The 20,013-nt window shown below is 36.8% G+C and overlaps 1 protein-coding gene and 1 long non-coding RNA gene across 5 annotated transcripts; one reads left to right on the top strand and one right to left on the bottom strand.

Moving 5' to 3' along the window:
* Window positions 1–640: 640 nt before the first annotated feature.
* On the top strand, window positions 641–3,332 carry LOC139866193 (uncharacterized). Of its 2 annotated transcripts, none has more exons than XM_071854347.1 (4): window positions 641–781; window positions 1,806–1,956; window positions 2,100–2,381; window positions 2,465–3,332. In XM_071854347.1, exons 2-4 carry the CDS (start codon window positions 1,822–1,824, stop codon window positions 3,092–3,094), a joined length of 1,047 nt encoding a protein of 348 aa, XP_071710448.1. In that variant the 5' UTR covers window positions 641–781; window positions 1,806–1,821; the 3' UTR covers window positions 3,095–3,332. The 2 variants fall into 2 exon arrangements, with proteins under 2 accessions (XP_071710448.1, XP_071710449.1); XM_071854348.1 differs by having other exon boundaries at window positions 745–850.
* A 447-nt stretch (window positions 3,333–3,779) lies between these two features.
* On the bottom strand, window positions 3,780–16,448 carry LOC139866194 (uncharacterized). Of its 3 annotated transcripts, none has more exons than XR_011765293.1 (5): window positions 16,268–16,448; window positions 13,771–14,240; window positions 12,226–13,686; window positions 4,444–4,588; window positions 3,780–4,311 (listed from the first exon to the last, which is right to left on the bottom strand). It is a non-coding gene; the product is annotated as an uncharacterized lncRNA (long non-coding RNA). The 3 variants fall into 3 exon arrangements; XR_011765294.1 differs by lacking the exon at window positions 16,268–16,448 and having other exon boundaries at window positions 12,226–13,334; window positions 13,432–13,686; window positions 13,771–14,548; XR_011765292.1 differs by lacking the exon at window positions 16,268–16,448 and having other exon boundaries at window positions 13,771–14,548.
* Between the last annotated feature and the right edge of the window lie 3,565 nt (window positions 16,449–20,013).

The raw sequence follows: 20,013 nt of genomic DNA, 5'->3' as shown, positions 1-20,013 counted from the left end.
GTGATATGTATCCAGATCTGTGAAATGAAATGATTTGATATGGCTCGGAAAGTATAGTTTAGAGTGATCTGATTATGTACAATGTGAATTGATTTTGAATTTTATAATGTTGTTGCAGTTGCCAAGTATAGGGATCAATCCACAGTTCATTACGTTTACTAATGTAACGATGGAGTCAGAAAAGTTTATTTGTGTTCGTGAAACAGACACAAATATGAGAACAGGGATATGGAATGAAAAAATTGAAGGAAAGAGCAGAAGTTGGAGGTTACTACTACATAAATTATTGAGCCGTGAAATTGTAAAGGGTTGCAGAATTCAGATCACTCACCGTTTTGATTTTGGAATTTTAACGAGAGTTTCATCATTAGTCATGTTGCTCATAAGTCATAAGTATATGTTTTCCTCCTAATTAACTATTTATTACTACTAAATATTAATTAGTTTATTAAATATTATTATTAATTAATTATTACTATTAATCCGTCGCCGGTTATAAATTAAATTTTAATTTTAATTTAATATATACATTTTAATTTTATTAAAAAATATTAATTATTAATTATGGTAGCCACCAAATCCTGACCAATATTAATCGCACAAAGTAACATTTGTCAAACGTGGCGTGTGTATAACACGACGTCGTTTATTGCAATAAGGAGTGTGGAAAGCATATTACCCCTTTTGTTTTCATTTTCATTCATTTCATTCTGCATTTGTTCCACCTACTATTTTATTCTTCCTTTGATTCTTTCATCCCTTTGATTACCTAAATAATTAGGTATATAAATTCGCTATTATCTCAGTTTCAACAATTCTTCCGCATCGTCAATTTCTAAGTTATAATTAGGTTTTTTCTGTTTTTTTTACATAATTAATTACTTGATTACGTTGACTTTTTAGTTTACAATTGAATTATTGTTGTAATTTTGATGAAATAGTGAAATTCGAAATTGTTGTACTACGTATTTGATGAGCTGCTGATGTCGTTTTGTTAGAATTTATGTTAGTTTATGATATATGGAGGTATTAGGTAATCCATCCATTTCTGTATTATCATGTAGATCTATCTTTTTGATGAAGCTGAGAGGTAAGTTTCATTGGTTGTAACTTAATTTTATAGTTTTTACTTTTTACAGTAGTAACGCATTGTTTTAATCTCATCCTGCTATTGTGAGATTTAACATATGTAATTTTATGCTGTTAGATTTGTGCATTTTTATGTAAGTTGTAAACTTGTAACTAGGTTGATTAGGTGATGTACTGATTTAGATATTTATTATGTGATGAAAATTTTGATTTTTACCCTTGGAAGATGTATTACTTTATGTGTTTTGTGCTCATGCTAGAGATATGATAGGATTATTATGCTGTTCCCTTTGGTTTTTCGACTTCTCTTATGTGTATATGTATTTTGCGGTATTAACTACGAGTTTGTTAATGCGTTGTTGACGCTTTTCTGTTAAAATAGAGCGCTATAAACCTAAAGTCAATGTTTGTCTATCTTTTTATGGTTGATCTAGGACCACATCGACCTTATTGAGCAACCCTAGAAGTTTACTCTATATTTCTTATCTACTTTTTGTTGTTTCTTTGGATTTTTGTCTAGACATTTTTGAACCAAAACCCATGTGTAGCCACATGACAGAAAGGTCTTGGTATTATGTACAGAAGTATTAACATATTTGTGATCAACATGTGTATATTTTGACCTCCTGTTTGTCTAAAGCAGGAACTCTCGTTCATATGTCTATATCGGTGTGTAATTTGGGTACCTATTTTTGACAGTTGTCTCTAATTTGCAGGCAAGCTTGCTGAGAAATGAATTTTTTCTGTAGTAATATGGCCAATGAATCTTCACCCTCACAGAATGATATTGTCCGTTGCCCCTTTTTGCGCAACATCAATGAACCAACCAACTTCTCATTTTCTCCGTCCATGGCCTTCCCATTGCCTGTAAGTGTCTTATTTCCTTTATCAACTTCACTTTAATTAAATGAACGGAATACAAATAACTCGTCTACATTATTCATATTTGTAATGTCATGGGTTAAAGCCAACTCGGTGCATATGAACTAATGTTGCCGTTATTCTTGTAGGCCCGGGAAACCAAAGGTCCTATATTCGAGGATGGTCCCAATTTTGATATGGCGTATAGGCTCTTCCATGGACAAAATGGTGTCGTTCCCCTTTCTGAGGGATCATTGAAATTTCCCCAAAAGGTGAAGCCCGAAAACGTGTCTCAGCAGTTTAATCCTTTAGCCGCAAAAGCTGCTACTATCAGTCTCGCAGGTTTTGGTGGGGCCTTTGGTTTTGATGCATTCAACGACATGTTTAAGAATCAACAAAAGAAACATAAATCTAAAAAAGACTCTTCTCAGGTATTGGTAGCTACCAGTTATATCACATATTTCTTTTGCCAAAATCACATTTATTTAAATAAAATTAAATAATAATATTACAGAAAGGAGACTCAAACCACGAGGCAATGGGAGAAGAGTGGCTAAAAAGTGGGAATTGTCCGATTGCCAAATCATATAGGGCGGTGAGTAACGTTCTACCACTTGTGGCCAAGGCACTTAAACCTCCATCAGGCATAAAGTACCAGTGTCCGCCAGCAATCGTGGCGGCTCGGGCGGCAATAGCTCGAACCGCCTTTGCAAAAAACCTCAGACCACAACCTTTGCCCGCAAAGGTACTAGCAATTGGAGTACTAGGTATGGCAGTTAATGTCCCATTAGGAGTATGGCGCGAACACACCAAGAAATTTTCACCTTCGTGGTTTGTAGCAGTTCATGCAGCAGTTCCTTTTATAGGCATGCTCAGAAAGTCTGTTTTGATGCCGAAAACCGCTATGGCGTTCACAATTGCAGCGTCTATTTTAGGGCAGGTTATTGGATCTCGAGCTGAACGGTACCGTTTGAAAGCTATTTCTGCTAGTCCTCCTCCAGCTTTGACTGAAACTTATTGTGGGTTTGAGCCGGTAGGGATCAATTTGGGCGGGTCTTATCCAGCCGGAGTTACAGGTGGGCACTGTGGTGAAAATGTCGAGTGGAAATCCACTTCTATACAGGTTGCAAGGCCATCCGCTTAACATGTGTAAGCTTTGGTTGTGTTATGTTGAGTTTTACCTTTTTGTCGAGCACATTTAAAATAATAAAAAATATTGGAATTTGTATGTTGATAAATGTTATCGAAATGTACGTAAAAGGCAGCCTGTAATCGAACGTGAGCAGTAAGCAATGCATGCTACCAGCTTCTGGTGGTTTGTGTGTGTCAAAATGTTTAAAGTGTGTATTCTGTAATGTAATAATAAGCTGCGTTGGTCCTTTTGGTTATGGTCTCTTAAGAAACCAATCAGCCTTGTGACTAGTTCGGTGTAGCATTTTTTTATACATAAGCATGTGTTTTTAACCATATTAGGGTGAAATAAGAACCCCTTTTTTCATGCTAAAACAGGAGCTAATCAGATTGTGATCTATATCAGATTTGATCTGGATTCGATTGTATGACTTGCTAGAAAAAAAATTGATCCATTTATTCAATTAGTGATCCAGTAATTTAGGGGTTATTGACTGAGGTGTATATATTAGTGAATTAATTTCTGTATATGAATTGCCTTTAAAAATTAGTGTTCCAATAAATCAATTTAATAGTAACAGCTCAACAGCTTGAATTGATCCACGATCCGGATGAGTTCACAACAACTTGAATCAAGTTACGGATCGATCTATCTAAAAGTATAATAATGAACTTTTTCATTACGTTATAATCCACATTATATTGAACGGCCAAATTTGTTAAAACTACTCTCTAGAATGGGAATTAGAGCAACAACCAAAAAACTTACAAAGGCAATCGTTCTTAGAAATATTACATTTGCTTCTATAACTTATCCAACTAAACAAAAATTACATATAGAATCAAATAGCTCCGCTTTCGTCATCTTGTTCTCACCAAAAAATCACATTATTCTTGTATCTCCACATTATCCACATGTATGCTACCATAATAATTAACATATTGTTCTTCACTCTAGCTGTGAAATTCCAAATATTTTAACCAAACCAAAACTTGATTCCAAGAGCAAAAATGAGACACATCTACATTAGTCGAGAGTTGAATTCTGGACCATACTTGAGAAGCGATCGGACATTCAAACAACACATGATTTGTTAAATGAATTCAGTCATCTTTGCTTGACGATGGCATGAAACGACATATCAACCAAAACATGCACAATAATATACGTACAATGATGAAAAAGGCAAGGTGGAAGTATAACCAACATTGATGAGAAAAGCAGAGCACCTAAACCATAAAAAAATAAGCAATTCATAAATAAACAAAATCAAAGGTTGAAAACACACTGATAAAAAAGTAACATTTAAAGCATATAAAAGTAACGAATTTAATAAGTTAAGGAAAATCAAAGCACATAACCTCAGGTTCAAGACAATCATGGCTTTCGATTGCGGATGCAAAGAAAGTAATAACCTGCACTGGAACCTGACTGCTGCAGAGAGCACTCAAACAACGAAGGACCTGAGCGTCGAGCCACGACTACAAATGAAAACATAAAGTAAACCTGAAAGAAAAAAACAACACATCACAAACAACCAATATGAATGCCACTGCGAAAACCACAATAAGTAATCCCAGTAAAGTATAGCAAGCATGAAAATAGAACAAAAAATAAAGAAAATACATAGATGTAATAAAAAGGCTTGAAATTAAACAAAGCAAAAAACAATACATGTTCCCATCTACTACCAGTAAACAAAGCAAAAGATAACAAAACACTAAAGATTCTCACATTTTGAAATATAAAATCCGTGAAGAATAAATTAGCAGTGGAAGAAATTGAAAGCTATATCCTAAACACAATGCATAGTTATGTTAACTACATCATCAGATCATCCTTAATTGATACCAATAAAACCTGAATTTTTTTTTTTTTGAAAAGCAAGGTTAATTATTATTAATAAAGGAGTTACAGGACCCTAAATATATCTATACAATATTGAAACGGAAATACAATTATAGGAGGCTATTATATTACAAGTAAACCAAACGAAGACCATAAAAACTAAAGAGGGAATAAGAACTTGAAGAAACAAGCCGGAATAGAGAGGATAACAGTGACGATCTAGCGCCAACAAAGTTACACAAACTATCCCGATTAATCAAACCCTCAATAGAAGAAATGGAATCCGTGGCTGCATATGGTAGTAGTCGGAAGATTAGCCAATCCCAACACGGTGTGTGGTATCCGCGACAAAGAAGGAGGGGTTGATGAGCCATTGGTGCCACTCGATTGTTTTCTTTTTGTAAGATCTTTTGGAAATCCAGCTAAAACTTTGTGTTTGTATTTCAGATAAGATCGAGGCCGGGGACCACGTTTTTTTGGAGAAAACTTTCAAATTCCTATGTTTCCAGATTATGTAGCATGTAATCCATTTGGTTGCTTGCCAAATTGAGGATCCGGGGATGTTGTGAGCGAATGGCTGATTGTTGATGATGGCTTCGTTAAGATTGGATATTAGAGAAACATCTTGGGCCCACCAATCAAGAACAAGTTTCCATAAGAGTGCCGAATTGGGGCACGAACACAGGATATGTTCGGTGGTTTCAACTTCCAATTCGCACAAAGGGCATAAAGTGGAATCGAGATCAATGCCCCTTTTGTCTATTTCAAATCTGACCGGGATCTTGTTTTGTATGGCTCTCCATATAAAGATATATACTTTTTGCAGTAGGAGTTTGTTACGGGGTGTTGACAAGCTTAACGCGTTTTTACCAAACCGAAGGGAGTTGATCAGAGATGCCAAGGACTTGGTAGTGAATATCCCTGTGGAGTCTAAATTGTATTTCCAGGAATCTTGTTTATCGGATAACGAAACAGAAGATACTATGCTATTTAATTCTGTGATTTCGTTTGTGGCCCGACTAGTTGGGTCCCTTGTCCAGCTCCAGTTACCGTAAGAAAGTCCATTGCGGTGTGTAATTCTTTCAGCGATCGAGGCATCTTTGTTTGTTTCAAGCATGTATAATCTGTGGAAAAGTGTGCTAAATCGTTCAGAGCCGAACCAAATGTCATTCCAAAATTTGATAGAAACACCATTCCCGAGACATTTTGTGATGGAGGAAGAGAATGAGGCGCCCGTGCTATCCGCTATTTTTCCAGCTTTAATGATTTCTTTCCAAACCGTGCGACCTGAAATATTCCTGCAAGAAACGTTAGATTCCAACCCCCCCCCACCCCCCCCCCACATAAATACTAGTAATAATTTTTTTCTCGTTTTTGAAGCGCCACCACCATTTATATAGTAGTGAGATGTTTTTGCTGAAGAGTGAACCCACATTTAACCCTCCTTTATCATAAGGTAGTAAAATTTGATCCCATTTTATCCAATTAATTTTATTTTCTGTTGAAGACCCACCCCAGAAAAATTTGCGTCTTTTAGATTCAAGGAGTTTAAGGATGGAAGAAGGTGCATGGAAGAGGGAGAAATAATATAGTGGTATGCTGCTTAGAATAGATTTAATGAGGGTAAGTCGTCCTCCGAACGAGATTGCTTTGGCCGCCCAGTCGGAAAGTCGTTTATCAAACTTTTTCACAATTGGTTGCCAAGAGGAAGGGTGGGATGGAGGCACACCAATGGGAAGACCAAGGTATGTGAAGGGGAAAGTACCGGAGGAACAATTAATATAATTGGCCATTTCTTCTATTTCTTGGGGAGGAATTCCGATACCATAGAGTTTGCTTTTTTGAAAATTGACTTTGAGTCCAGAAATTTTCTCAAAGCATTTGAGGAGTTTGGAAATGTGTTTGGCATTTCTTTTACTCCATTCCCCGAAAAAGATTGTGTCATCGGCGTATTGAAGGTGGGTGACGCAAATGTTGTCATTGCCAACATTGATTCCACGAAGATGACCACTAGATAAGGCCCGTTTAGTGAGTATGTTAAGGCCTTCAGCAACAATAATGAACAGGAAAGGCGAGATTGGGTCCCCTTGGCGAATACCTCTTTCGGGGAAGAATTCGACCGTAGGAGAACCATTGATTAAAATGGAGATAGATGAGGAGGAAAGACATGCACGAATGAAACTGATCCATTTAGGACCAAATCCCATGTAATGCATGGTGTTAAATAGGAAATCCCATTCGATTCAGTCAAAAGCTTTTTCGAAATCGACTTTGAAGATCAAACCTTTGCGTTTTTTACGTTTAAGTTCATCTATAATTTCGTTTGCAATTAACACGCTATCTAAGATGTTACGACCTTTGAGGAAAGCGGTTTGCTCCACCCCAATGACCTTGTGGATGACTTTGGCGAGGCGGTTGGACAGGATTTTGGTTAGAATTTTATAATAACTCCCTATTAGGCAAATAGGGCGATATTCATTTAGGCCGATTGGGTTAGATTTTTTGGGTATTAAGGTGAAGAAGGATGCATTACAACCTTTGAAAATTTCGGAATTGGACCAGAACCAATGTAGTGCTGTGATAAGGTCGTGTTTTATAAGATCCCAATATTTTTTGAAGAATTTCATGTTGAAACCGTCGGGACCAGGTGCTTTCGAGCAATCGCAGTCGTGAATAGCATCCCTGATTTCGTTTTCAAGGAATTCGGATTCTAAAAAGAGGTTGTCTTGCGAGGAGATATAATCTAGGTGAGGTGCATTATCAAGAGGACAATGGTTGTTAAGATTACTGGATTTAAAGAGATTTTTGTAATGAAGATAGGTTTCGTGTTTAATGATGTTTGGATCTTCAATCCAAGTTCCGTTAATCGATAAACCATGAAGATTGTTTTTGCTGTTGCGTTTTTTAATAAAGTTATGAAAATATTTCGAGTTTTCGTCTCCTTCGAGGGCCCATTTAATTCTTGACTTTTGTTTTAACATGTTTGTTTTCTTTTTTTCTTTTTCGAGATGTGAGAATTTATCTTCAAGCCATTTGTTTTTCTCGGATTCGGATAGAGGTCTAGATTCAGCTAGGGCTTCCCATTTGTTAATATTATTTAAATGATCTAGAATTTGAGAATCAAGGTTATCGAGTTGAGCACTATGTTTCTTAAGTTCAGATTTGACGTTTTTAAGCTTATTACGGAAGATACAGTCAGGACGGGTTCCATTCATAGGTAATGACCAGGCTCGAGTGATGATCGAGTCAGCGTCTTTAAGATCAAGCCACGTGTTAAAGACACGGATAGGTTTGGGACCGGAGTTGAAGTATGTGTTCCTAAGGAGTATGGGGCAGTGGTCGGAGAGATCACGATCGAGGGTTTTAGATGAAATGTTTGGCCATATTTTTAAAATGTCATCAGATACGAGGAATCTATCTAGTTTACTGAATTTCATTCTTTTAATGCAGATTCTGGTGAATTTTTTTCCGCCAAGTGGGATGTCTATTAGTCCAAAGTTGTTAATGAAGTTATTAAAGTTAGTGGCCCATTGTTGATTAAACTCACAGTTCATGCGTTCGGAAGCTTTCCTGACTTCGTTGAAGTCACCGAAAATGATGAAAGGGATCGTGAGAGAGTTTACGAGAGAGGATAACTCAGACCAAAGTCTTAGCTTTTTGGACGAGGAATGTGGGCCGTAGACATTTATGAAAGCAATCTTAGCATCATAACCCACCCAAGAACCGCAAATTGCAAGGAAAAATTCACCTTCAATAGCGTGATCGAAGGTGAAAGTATTACAGTCCCATATTGTGATGATTCCGCCCGATGCACCAACCGAGTCTTTTTGGACAAATTTGAAGTCGGGGTTTCCCCAGAATGATTCGATGATGTTGCCTTGCGTTTGTTCACTTTTAGTTTCTTGAAGTCCAAGTATTGTCGGTTTTTCTTTGTTGCAAATTCGTTTAAGCCATGTAATTTTACCCAGTTGCCCAAGTCCCCGAATGTTAAGAGATATTGTACACATTATAATATGATAATAAAAAAAAACGAAAGAAAAGGAGTGAGATTACCGAGAGTTCCATTGGATACCGATGTTGTTTCCAAAATCATTAGTGTCCATGCTTTTGTCAATTGAGGAACTCGATGAATTTTTGTTGTAGCATCGTCCTGGAATAGTGACAGAAACATGGTTGTGCCCAGAAGTGTTATCCTCGTTTATTGATGGTGTTTTGCTACGTTTTGAGAGTTGTGAGAATCGTAATTTTTGACCGCTTCTTGCTAGGTGTTTGATGTAGAGCATGTTTGATCTAGGTCGGGTTTTCGGATTAGGGAGTGGGACATCGGTAGATATGCGAGACGAGTTGTTGGCCTTCAATATGTCATCTTTAACACTTCTCTTAAATGGATGTTCTTTCTCTTTAGGGATCAATTTGGGTTTAAAACCAGAGATGAGCTTTTGTTTGGTTTTGGGTTTGTTCTTGGTGATGTGGAGAAGGTCATCGAGATTGAAAGGGTCGGAAGATGTGGTATCGGTGTTGGATTGAGGTGGGTCGGGCATAAGGTTTATAGGGGATATAGGGTGAGGTTGTAAAGGTGATTGAATGACATTTGGATTTGTATCAGATATGGGAATGTTACTGTTAATTGTCTCTTGTTCGTCCAAAAGTAGAGAAGAATTGATGGTTGGGCTTGGGCTTGTGGAATGTAAAAGGGGATTATTGGGCTGTGGGGTTAGATCAGTGGGGTTGGGCCCAATTATTGGGTTTACAGTTTGTTGGGCAGCAGAAACATCCGAATTAAATGGTTGGGCAGGAGGGGGAGTGGGTAAGGGTGATGTAGGCGTATGAGCATTGGGAAGGGGAGAGGGTTCTGAGTTCGATGTTTCTGAGTTATCATCATTAAGTTTATACTCGTTATTATGCTCGGAATTCGCATGAGTTGAGCCGTTGCAGGATTTATTACCCTCATTAATATTAAAACTTTTGATTTCCATGCGTTTGGTGGAGTGGGAAGCCGAGGAGTTTTCCGGTGTATTATTGACGGAATTATGATCGGGGATGTTGCCGGAGTTAAAAGTGTCCTGAACTTTTTGTGGATGTCTGTTAGCTGGATTATCATCATTCGAGTCATCGTCGTCCATATTGGATTCTTCATCCGAAACCAGGTCATCATTATCCGATTCATTACACGAAGTAAGATCATAGGATGAATCTTCATGACAATTAAACATGGAAAAAATTTGAACTTCCTTGACATATACAACCGTTTGCTTCGTCTCATCATGATTGATCAAAGCTCTTGAATCAATAGGCTTAAAATCATTCGTTTTTATAACAACCGAGCCATGTGAGAGATCCTGATTATCTTCATTAGTGATAGAACAGTTAAATGTTTCGATAACATGACCCCAAATACTAGCAATATCACGAAAGGTGGATTCCAACCAACATGTAATCGGAACACCCAAAATATCAATGTAAGCAAGACGGCCAGATGTGGAATATTCATCAGGATCCCATGGATTGATATTCTCGAGCCAGTTCCAAAGTGGGTGATTTTGGTTGTTAAGCATTTCAAGGGCCGGTCGTTTATCATCATAAATAAGCATGATATGATGGCCACCGAGATATTTAATCTTGAAGCCATCTAAGTTTTCACTTTGACAAATTTCATGAAAGTATTCAAGGAATTCAAGATCCTTGACCTTGCCAATAACAGCGTGACCAAGCAAATCAATTAAAGATTCATTAGGGGTTACCTTAATCAAAGGAATGTTTGAATCGCAAGGTTTCTTGTTCGTGAAAGCATCCATAAAGCTGCGGCCATCTATCTTACTAGACAGATTATTTTTGGGGTAACCAGTGTTGTTAGACTTAGGTGAAGGATGCTGAGAAGGTTTAGTGGTTTCGTTAGGTTTCTTGTCCCAAGCTTTATGGACCTTAAGCATCAAGTCCCCAGCAACAACCAAATTTAATCTTCTGGCCAAAGAATCTTTGTGATATTCAGGCACGTCGATAAATCTAACAAAGCCGAACCTTTTTCCATTTTTTAGAGTTTTTTTAGGGATGTAGACCTCATGGATGTTCCCATAACTTTTGAAGATTGCCCATAAATCGACGGAAGTCCAATTTTCAGGAAAATTGTAAAACAGATAGGAGGTGATACGGTCCTTGTCAATCGGTTTTAGGGGTGTGGATGTATTGGAGTTATGTTTGCCGAATTGCTTGACTAGATTTATTGATGCCTCTCTTTGTCTAAAGTGGTTGTAGATGAGGTTAGATGATGAGTTAAGATTGGTGATTTTAGGGTTAGGGTTATTGGTATTGGTTTTGATATGGGAGGAAGAAGGGTTTTTTCGATTTCCATGTTCTACCTTAACCCAGATGCCCTCGTTGATGGGTCTGTATTGGATGTGATCGGAGGAGGTTCCTGGTTTGTTGTGGCGGTGGTTGGGTTGTTGTGGAGTGAAAGGAGATGTGGGAATATGAAACATGATGAAGAGAACCGAATAAAAATGAAAATAAAGAAAGACAGTAATCGAAAAGAAACGATTGCAGAAGTAAAAGTAATCAGTGTTCGTTACCGGAGCTTAATTCCGGTGAAGAAACGTAGGAGATGAAGAGAGCAGTAGGAGATGAAGAGAGCATTTTTACGCATAAAGAAAGACAGTAATCGAAAAGAAACTAATTTTAATTTTAATGTTAATGTTAAAGTTACCAATAAAACCTGAATGCATCGTCAAATTTATACCAAGTTAGTATCTGATCCAGAGAGAGGAGCTAACAACAAAATACAACAAAATTGCATTTAATTCAAGAAACATAAACGGCATAATGGATTTGGTATAGATTTGGTTGCAAAAACTAAATAAAAAGTTGTTCAACGAACAAACCTCCTAAAGTTATAGATAACATTTTGTTCATTATTTAGGTCAAACAACTTCATTAATGTGCTTAATTTATTATTATTTATGACATACATTAAAAAGATTTGTAACTACAAATTCTTGTAGGAACATTAATATTCTCATATATGTCCTAAACTTCTCTAGCAAAGGAGACTTTTTTAATTAAGCATTCTAATTCAAATTATGTGTAACAATAGAGTCATGTTTTCACCTAATAATAGGTAAAAACACATTAGACACCTTACACATTATAACTACGTCACATAACATATAACATATAACATATAACATATAACATATATCATTATAGCAGCTCGTTTTTATGCTAATCTATTTTTAGCATCATAACATGTAGCTTCGTAAAAAGGAAGAAAGATAATTACAAAAAATAAGAGTAATTATCACCTCGGTAATTGATTGTGACGGCGGTAATGGCAAAAACGGTGGTTATAGTGACCACCACATTGACGGCAACGACTGTAGTTTTATCGCCACAAAACCCTAACTTTTACCCCAAATCAACATTCGATTGTTGGTGGCGGTGGTGTTGAAGCGGTGTTGTTGGTTCGACATTGTTGCTGTCCACCGTTCCCGATAATGGTGATGGATTGATGAGCGATTAATGAATGGTAGGTGGCGGTTTCGAGAAACTGTGCGTGAAACATCCATAAAAGGTTGAAAAGATGACAGGTCTGATTGGATCTAATTTGGTTTGTGGATCGGGTCAAATAGTTATTTGGTTTGGAAAGTTTTTTACCGTTCAAAATAGCCAATCAAATTGGCAAAAATGTACATATTTTGAAGGATAGTTATTTCCAAACCCTTTTTTGAAAGAGAGAACAAGATGGGAGTTTATCCAACTCCACCCTCCACACAAAAATGTTAACTTTGCGAGGAAGAGTGTTAACCCAACGAGTAATATGCCCATTTGAAGGTAACAAGATATTGTCTATCATCATTCTACTGTCATCTTTAACTAAATAATATCCTTCGAGATAGCGCAAGACCACGAATCCATTTGTTCCCTCAAATATAAAAGAATCAATTAAAAACTTCCAATTATCCCTGATGACGACAAGAAGTTAACTGCCGTGACCAGTCCCATCGATGAACCTGTCTCTTAAATCGTACAATCAGCATTATTATCAAGAAAAAAAAAAAAGACGACCAAACCTGGATGCAAGCGAGCAATCACCAATCCAAATATCTTTCCAAAATTTAGTGTTTGCGCCACTTAAGAGAGAGATCATGTAGAAGTGATCGAACCCCACATACCACGCTTATTATGACTGATCTGAGCATCGGAAAAATCATCACCATGCATAGCCTTGATGACTTTAACTCATAACGCCTTGTGATCAGTCAACAATTGCCACCTCCATTTTAACAAAGAAGCTAAGTTGAAAGCTTTTAAGCTCCCCACATTCAGGCCAACTTTAGAAAATGAAGCTACAACTTGTTGCCAATTAACCCACGCCATCTTCCGCCCTTCTTCACCACCTCCCCAAAAGAATCTAGAACGTAAACTCTCCAATTTTTTAAGAACACCAAATAAATGCCCAAGCTACCTAAAAAGTAGATCCACAAGAGAGTATAACATAATATGATTACCTAAAATGATTGTCTTCCAACAACCTTGATGCGCAACCATGATGCCTAATTCCACATCCATAACACCCACACCATAAACATTTGACTTATCTATGTTGATCCTTAAGCCATAAATATCATGAAACAAGGTGAACAACCGTATAATGTTCTCCATGTCCAAAGTATTCCATAATGAAACAATCATAACATCATCGGCGTAAAATAAATGTGACACGATAACATCTGAATTAGCTATGCGAGCTCCCTGGATCAGATCTGAAGAAACATACTCATGCAATAAAATGTTAAGTCCCTCCATCACAATCACAATTAAAAAAGGAAAAAGAAAAAGGACTTAACTAATCCCCTTGCCGTTATCCCCTTTGAATAGGGAATTCACGAGTAGGACTACCATTAATGATAACCGAATATCTGACCGACTTGAGACACATCTCAATCCAAGCTTTCCAAGTTGAACCGAACCCTAAACGCATCATCATATAATCCAAAAACCCACACTTCACGTATCATACGCTTTCTCGAAATCCACTTTAAATAACAACATTTTCTTGTTTTTCTTCTTATACCACTCTATAACTTCATTAAGAATCAACGAACCATCTAGAATTTGCCGACCTCCAATAAACGCCGAGGTTATTCGTGATCAAGTTTATGTCTTATGGTATTTCTATTTGGTGCCTATTTCCATAAACTTGTCTAATGAGCAATACCTTTCATTGTTGGTTGACGTCATGGTATGGTGATGTCTGTGAAACTACGGTTGTGAATTTGTCTTATGTGCCATCTTTACTACTATACATCATCAAGGCCTGCAAAGTGTTTTTCTTAAGTCAATTTAACACTTTTTACTTGTCTCTGGGAAGGTTATTGTTTTAGAGACTCCTAATGGGCTTATATTCAAGAGTAACGTCATTGCTTGCTATGGTGAGGGTTAATGAGTCACTTGAATTGTTGTTGGTGCTCATAGTGGTATGTGGTTGTTGCAGTTACCCGCTTGAACATCGACACTACACTGTTTGAATTTTCACTTATCGAATATATAAGTGTTTGTTCGTGGTGTTCTTGTTCTCTGATAACTTACTATTGATTCTTGGATTGTTTAACTCTTACGAGAATAGGATATTCATGTTTATCTTCTCTTCTAGAAATATAAAATTTGATGTTCATTTAATATCTCTTCGGGGTCAAATCGAGCAATGGGTGAGGCCGAGATTTGGTTTAGCTAATATCTCGCTCCCGTTAGTATCTATCCTATTACTCACATGTGAATGCGTGTTTAATCATACGTTTTTTTTAATATGCTACTATGTGATAAGTTATACAGTAAAGTTATAATATTTTCATGTTTGATCATGCATTCTATGTAATTAATATTACCCAATATAGTTATCATTCTATATAGTTAATAATTTTTGTTTTGAATATGCATGGTAGGTTGAGGAGGCATTCATTGCTGCTTTAAGAAAAGCTCTTCATGTCCTAATGACCGAATCCGATTCTTTCTATTTGCAGTAAATGCAAGGGGCATTACATATCTGTTTTTTTTTTTTTCCGTTTGGGTGCAATGGTTTTACTAGGATCATGGAGAAAACTTCCTCAACCCTCACGTGCCCTTAGACATATTCCATAATTTACTTGAAGTAATTGCAATATTTGATGGACTGCCAAAATGGACCCAAGCCCATTTATCCAAGTAGCGATCTGGGATTTTCCTTGTACGTATGGGCCTAGTAGGAGCACTGCCGTGGACCGGCCCACTATCAGACCCCATATTTATTTCCACCCCAGTTGGGCAGCCGTCCTATAAATACTAAAAACACTAAATCAGTAACCCTAAAAATCAAATCAATGGAGAATCCAAGTTACGATTGTATCATAAATGCTGAAGCTCTCGAATTGATGCTCTCCAACATTAAAGAAGAAGCTCTGTCTGTAGATTACGGTGATATTGTTGCTGTAAATACGTTTCAATAGCATTATGCTGGAAGATGTATTTAGAGCAACAATATCACTGTAATCTACAGACAGAGCTTCTTTAATGTTGGAGAGAATCAATTCGAGAGCTTGAGCATTTATGATACAATCGTAAGTTGGATTCTCCATTGATTTGATTTTAGGATTACCGATTTAGGGTTCTTAGTATTTATAGGACGGCTGCGGGATGGAAATAAATATGGGTTCTTGAAATATAAAATCCCTTTAGAATAAATTAGCAGTGAAAGAAATTGAAAGCTATATCCTAAACACAATGTATAGTTATGTTAACTACATCATCAGATCATCCTTAATTTGTACCAATAAAACCTGAATGCATCATCAAATTTATGCCAAGTTAGTATCTGATTCCAGACAACAAAATTGCATTGAATTCAAGAAACGTAAATGGCATAATGGATTTGGTTGCAAAAATCAAATAAAAAAGTTGTTAAACGAACAAACCTCAAAAAGCTATAGATAACATTTTGTTCATTATTTAGGTCTAACAACTTCATTAACGTGCTTAATTTATTATTTATGACATACATTTAAAACATTTGTAACTACAAATTCTTGTAGGAACATTATTATTCTCATGTATGTCCTAAACTTCTCTAGCAAATTAGGAGACTTTTTTAATTAAGCATTCTAATTTAAATTCTATGTAACAATACAGTCATGTTTTCACCTAATAATAGGTTAAAACACATTAGAGACCTTACATATAATAACCGCATCACATAACATTAACATGTATCATTATAGCAGCTCGTTTTTATGCTAATCTATTCTATTTTTAGCATTATAACATGTAGCTTCGTCTACATACAAAAAAGAAGAAAGTAAGAGTAATTATCACCTCAGTAATCGATTGTGACGGTGGTAATGGCGAAAACGGTGGTTATAGTGGCAACCACATTGACGCCACAAAACCCTGACTTTTACCCCAAATCAACATTCGATTGTTGGTGGCGGTGGTGTTGAAGCGGTGTTGTTGGCGTCGACATTGTTGTTGGCCACCGTTCCCGATGGTGGTGGTGGATTGATGAACGATTAATGAATGGTAGGTGGCAATTTATAGAAACTGTGCGTGAAACACCCAAAAAAGGTTGAAAAGATGATAGGTCTGGTTGGATCTAATTTAGTTTGTGGGTCGGGTCAAATAGTTATTTGGTTTGGAAAGTTTTTACCGTTCAATAAGCCAATCAAACCCTTTTTTGAAAGATTGAGACAAGATGGGAGTTTATCCAACTCCACCCTCCACACAAAAATGTTATCTTTGCGAGGAAGAGTGTTAACCCAACGAGTAATATGTCCATTCGAAGGTAACAAGATATCGTTTATCATCATTCTACGGTCATCTTTAACTAAATAACAGCCCTCCTTCGAGATAGTGCAAGTCCACGAATCCATTTGTTCTCTCAATATGAAAGAATCAATTAACGACTTTTAAGTCTTCCAAATATCCCTTATGACAAGAAGAAGTTAACTGACGTGACTGTCTCTGAAATCATCGTACAATCACCATGGTTATCAAGAGAAAAAGACGCCCAAACCTGGATGCAAGCGAGCAATCACCAATCCAAATATCTTTCCAAAATTTAGTGTTTGCGCCACTTAAGAGAAGGACCATGTAAAAGTGATCGAACCCCACATACCACGCTTATTATGACTGATCTGAGCACCGGAAAAATCATCACCATGAATAGCCTTGATGCGCAACCATGATGCCTAATTCCACATCCATAACACCCACACCATAAACATTTGACTTATCTATGTTGATCCTTAAGCCATAAATATCATGAAACAAGGTGAACAACCGTATAATGTTCTCCATGACCAAAGTATTCCATTATGAAACAATCATAACATCATCGGCGTAAAATAAATGTGACACGATAACATCTGAATTAGCTATGCGAGCTCCCTGGATCAGATCTGAAGAAACATACTCATGCAATAAAATGTTAAGTCCCTCCATCACAATCACAATTAAAAAAAGGAAAAAGAAAAAGGACTCAACTAATCACAATTAAAAAAAGGAAAAAGAAAAAGGACTCAACTAATCCCCTTATCGTGATCCCCTTTGAATAGGGAATTCACGAGTAGGACTACCGTTAATGATAACCGAAGAACTGACCGACTTGAGACACATCTCGATCCAAGCTTTCCAAGTTGAACCGAACCCTAAACGCATCATCATATAATCCAAAAACCCCCACTTCACGTATCATACGCTTTCTCGAAATCCACTTTAAATAACAACATTTTCTTGTTTTTCTTCTTATACCACTCTATAACTTCATTAAGAATCAACGAACCATCTAGAATTTACCGACCTCCAATAAACGCCGAGGTTATTCGTGATCAAGTTTATGTCTTATGGTATTTCTATTTGGTGCCTATTTCCATAAACTTGTATAATGAGCAATACCTTTCATTGTTGGCTGACGTCATGGTATGGTGATGTCTGTGAAACTACGGTTGTGAATTTGTCTTATGTGCCATCTTTACTACTATACATCATCAAGTGACTTCAAGGCCTGCAAAGTGTTTTTCTTAAGTCAATTTAACATATTTTACTTGTCTCTGGAGAAGGTTACTGTTTTAGAGACTCCTAATGGGCTTATATTCAAGATTAACGCCATTGCTCGCTATGGTGAGGGTTAATGAGGTACTTGAATTGTTGTTGGTGCTCATAGTGGTTGTTGCAGTTACCCGCTTGAACACCGACACTACACTGTTTGAATTTTCACTTATCGAATATATAAGTGATATTGTTCGTGGTGTTCTTGTTCTCTAATAACTTACTATTAATTCTTGGATTGTTAAACTTTAACGAGAATAGGATATTCATGTTTATCTTCTCTTCTGGAAATATAAAATTTGATGTTCATTTAATATCTCTTCAGGGTCAAATCGAGCAATGGATTGATTTTGCCTCAATAGAGATTAATACAAATTTGATGGCATGGGTGAGGTCGAGATTTGGGTTAGCTAATATCTTGCTCCCGTTAGTATCTATCCCATTACTCACATGTGAATGCGTGTTTAATCATACGTTTTTTTAATATGCTACTATGTGATAAGTTGTACAGTAAAGTTATAATTTTTTCATGTTTGATCATGCATTATATGTAATTAATATTACCCAATATAGTTATCATTCTATATAGTTAATACTTTCTGTTTTGAATATGCATGGTAGGTTGAGGAGGCATTCATTGCTGCTTTAAGAAAAGCTCTTCGTGTCCTAATGACCGAATCCGATTCTTTCTATTTGCAGTCGTTGCAAGGGGCATTACATATCTGATTTTTTCCGTTTGGGTGCAATGGTTTTACTAGGATCATGGAGAAGACTTCCTCAACCCTCACGTGCCCTTAGACTTATTCCATGATATACTTGAAGTAACTGCAATATTTGATGGACTACCAAAATGGACCCAAGCCCATTAATCCAAGTAGCGATCTGGGATTTTCCTTGTACGTACGGGCTTAGTAGGATCACTGCCATGGACCGGCCCACTATCAGACCCCATATTTATTTCCACACCAGCTGGGCAGCCGTCCTATATATACATACTAAGAACCCTAAATCGGTAACCCTAAAAATCAAATCAATGGAGAATCCAAGTTACGATTGTATCATAAATGCTTAAGTTCTCGAATTGATTCTCTCCAACATTGAAGAAGAATCTTTGTCTGTAGATTACTGTGATATTGTTGCTCTAAATACGTTTTCCAACTCATTGCCTCTGCACGACGACGTCGTTAACAAGGAGAAAGAAGAAGCCAAGAAAGAAGAAGCCGTGAGAGAGGAGGAAAAGAGGATTCTTGAGTATAACATAACTCTCTATGTGGCAATCAAGAATCTTCTTTTCCTCCTCTCTTACAGCTTCTTTCTTAACTTCTTCTTTCTCCTTGTTAACGACGTCGTCTTGAAGAGGCAATGAGTTGGAAAACCTATTTAGAGCAACAATATCACCGTAATCTACAGACAGAGCTTCTTCTTCAATGTTGGATAGAATTAATTCGAGAGCTTCAGCATTTATGATACAATTGTAATTTGGATTCTCCATTGATTTGATTTTTAGGGTTACCGATTTAGGGTTCTTAGTATGTATATATAGGATGAGTGCCCAGCTGGGGTGGAAATAAATATGAGGTCTGATAGTGGGTCGGTCCATGGCAGTGCTCCTACTAGGCCCATACGTACAAGGAAAATCCCAGATCGCTACTGGATTAATCGGCTTGGTTCCATTTTGGCAGTCCATCAAATATTGCAGTTACTTTAAGTATATTATGAATAAGTCTAAGGGCACGTGAGGGTTGAGGAAGTCTTCTCCATGATCCTAGTAAAACCATTGCACCCAAACGGAAAAAAACATATATGTAATGCCCCTTGCAACGACTGCAAATATAAAGAATCGGATTCGGTCATTAGGACTCGAAGAGCTATTCTCAAAGTAGCAATGAATGCCTCCTCAACCTACCATGCATATTCAAAACAGAAAGTATTAACTATATAGAATGATAACTATATTGGGTAATATTAATTACATATAATGCATGATCAAACATGAAAAAATTATAACTTTACTG

Source organism: Rutidosis leptorrhynchoides, chromosome 9 (assembly GCF_046630445.1).
Source record: "Rutidosis leptorrhynchoides isolate AG116_Rl617_1_P2 chromosome 9, CSIRO_AGI_Rlap_v1, whole genome shotgun sequence".
In the NCBI taxonomy this organism is placed as follows: domain Eukaryota; kingdom Viridiplantae; phylum Streptophyta; class Magnoliopsida; order Asterales; family Asteraceae; genus Rutidosis; species Rutidosis leptorrhynchoides.
The sequence above is the reverse complement of the archived record's forward strand: the minus strand, read 5'-3'. Positions and strand labels throughout refer to the sequence as shown.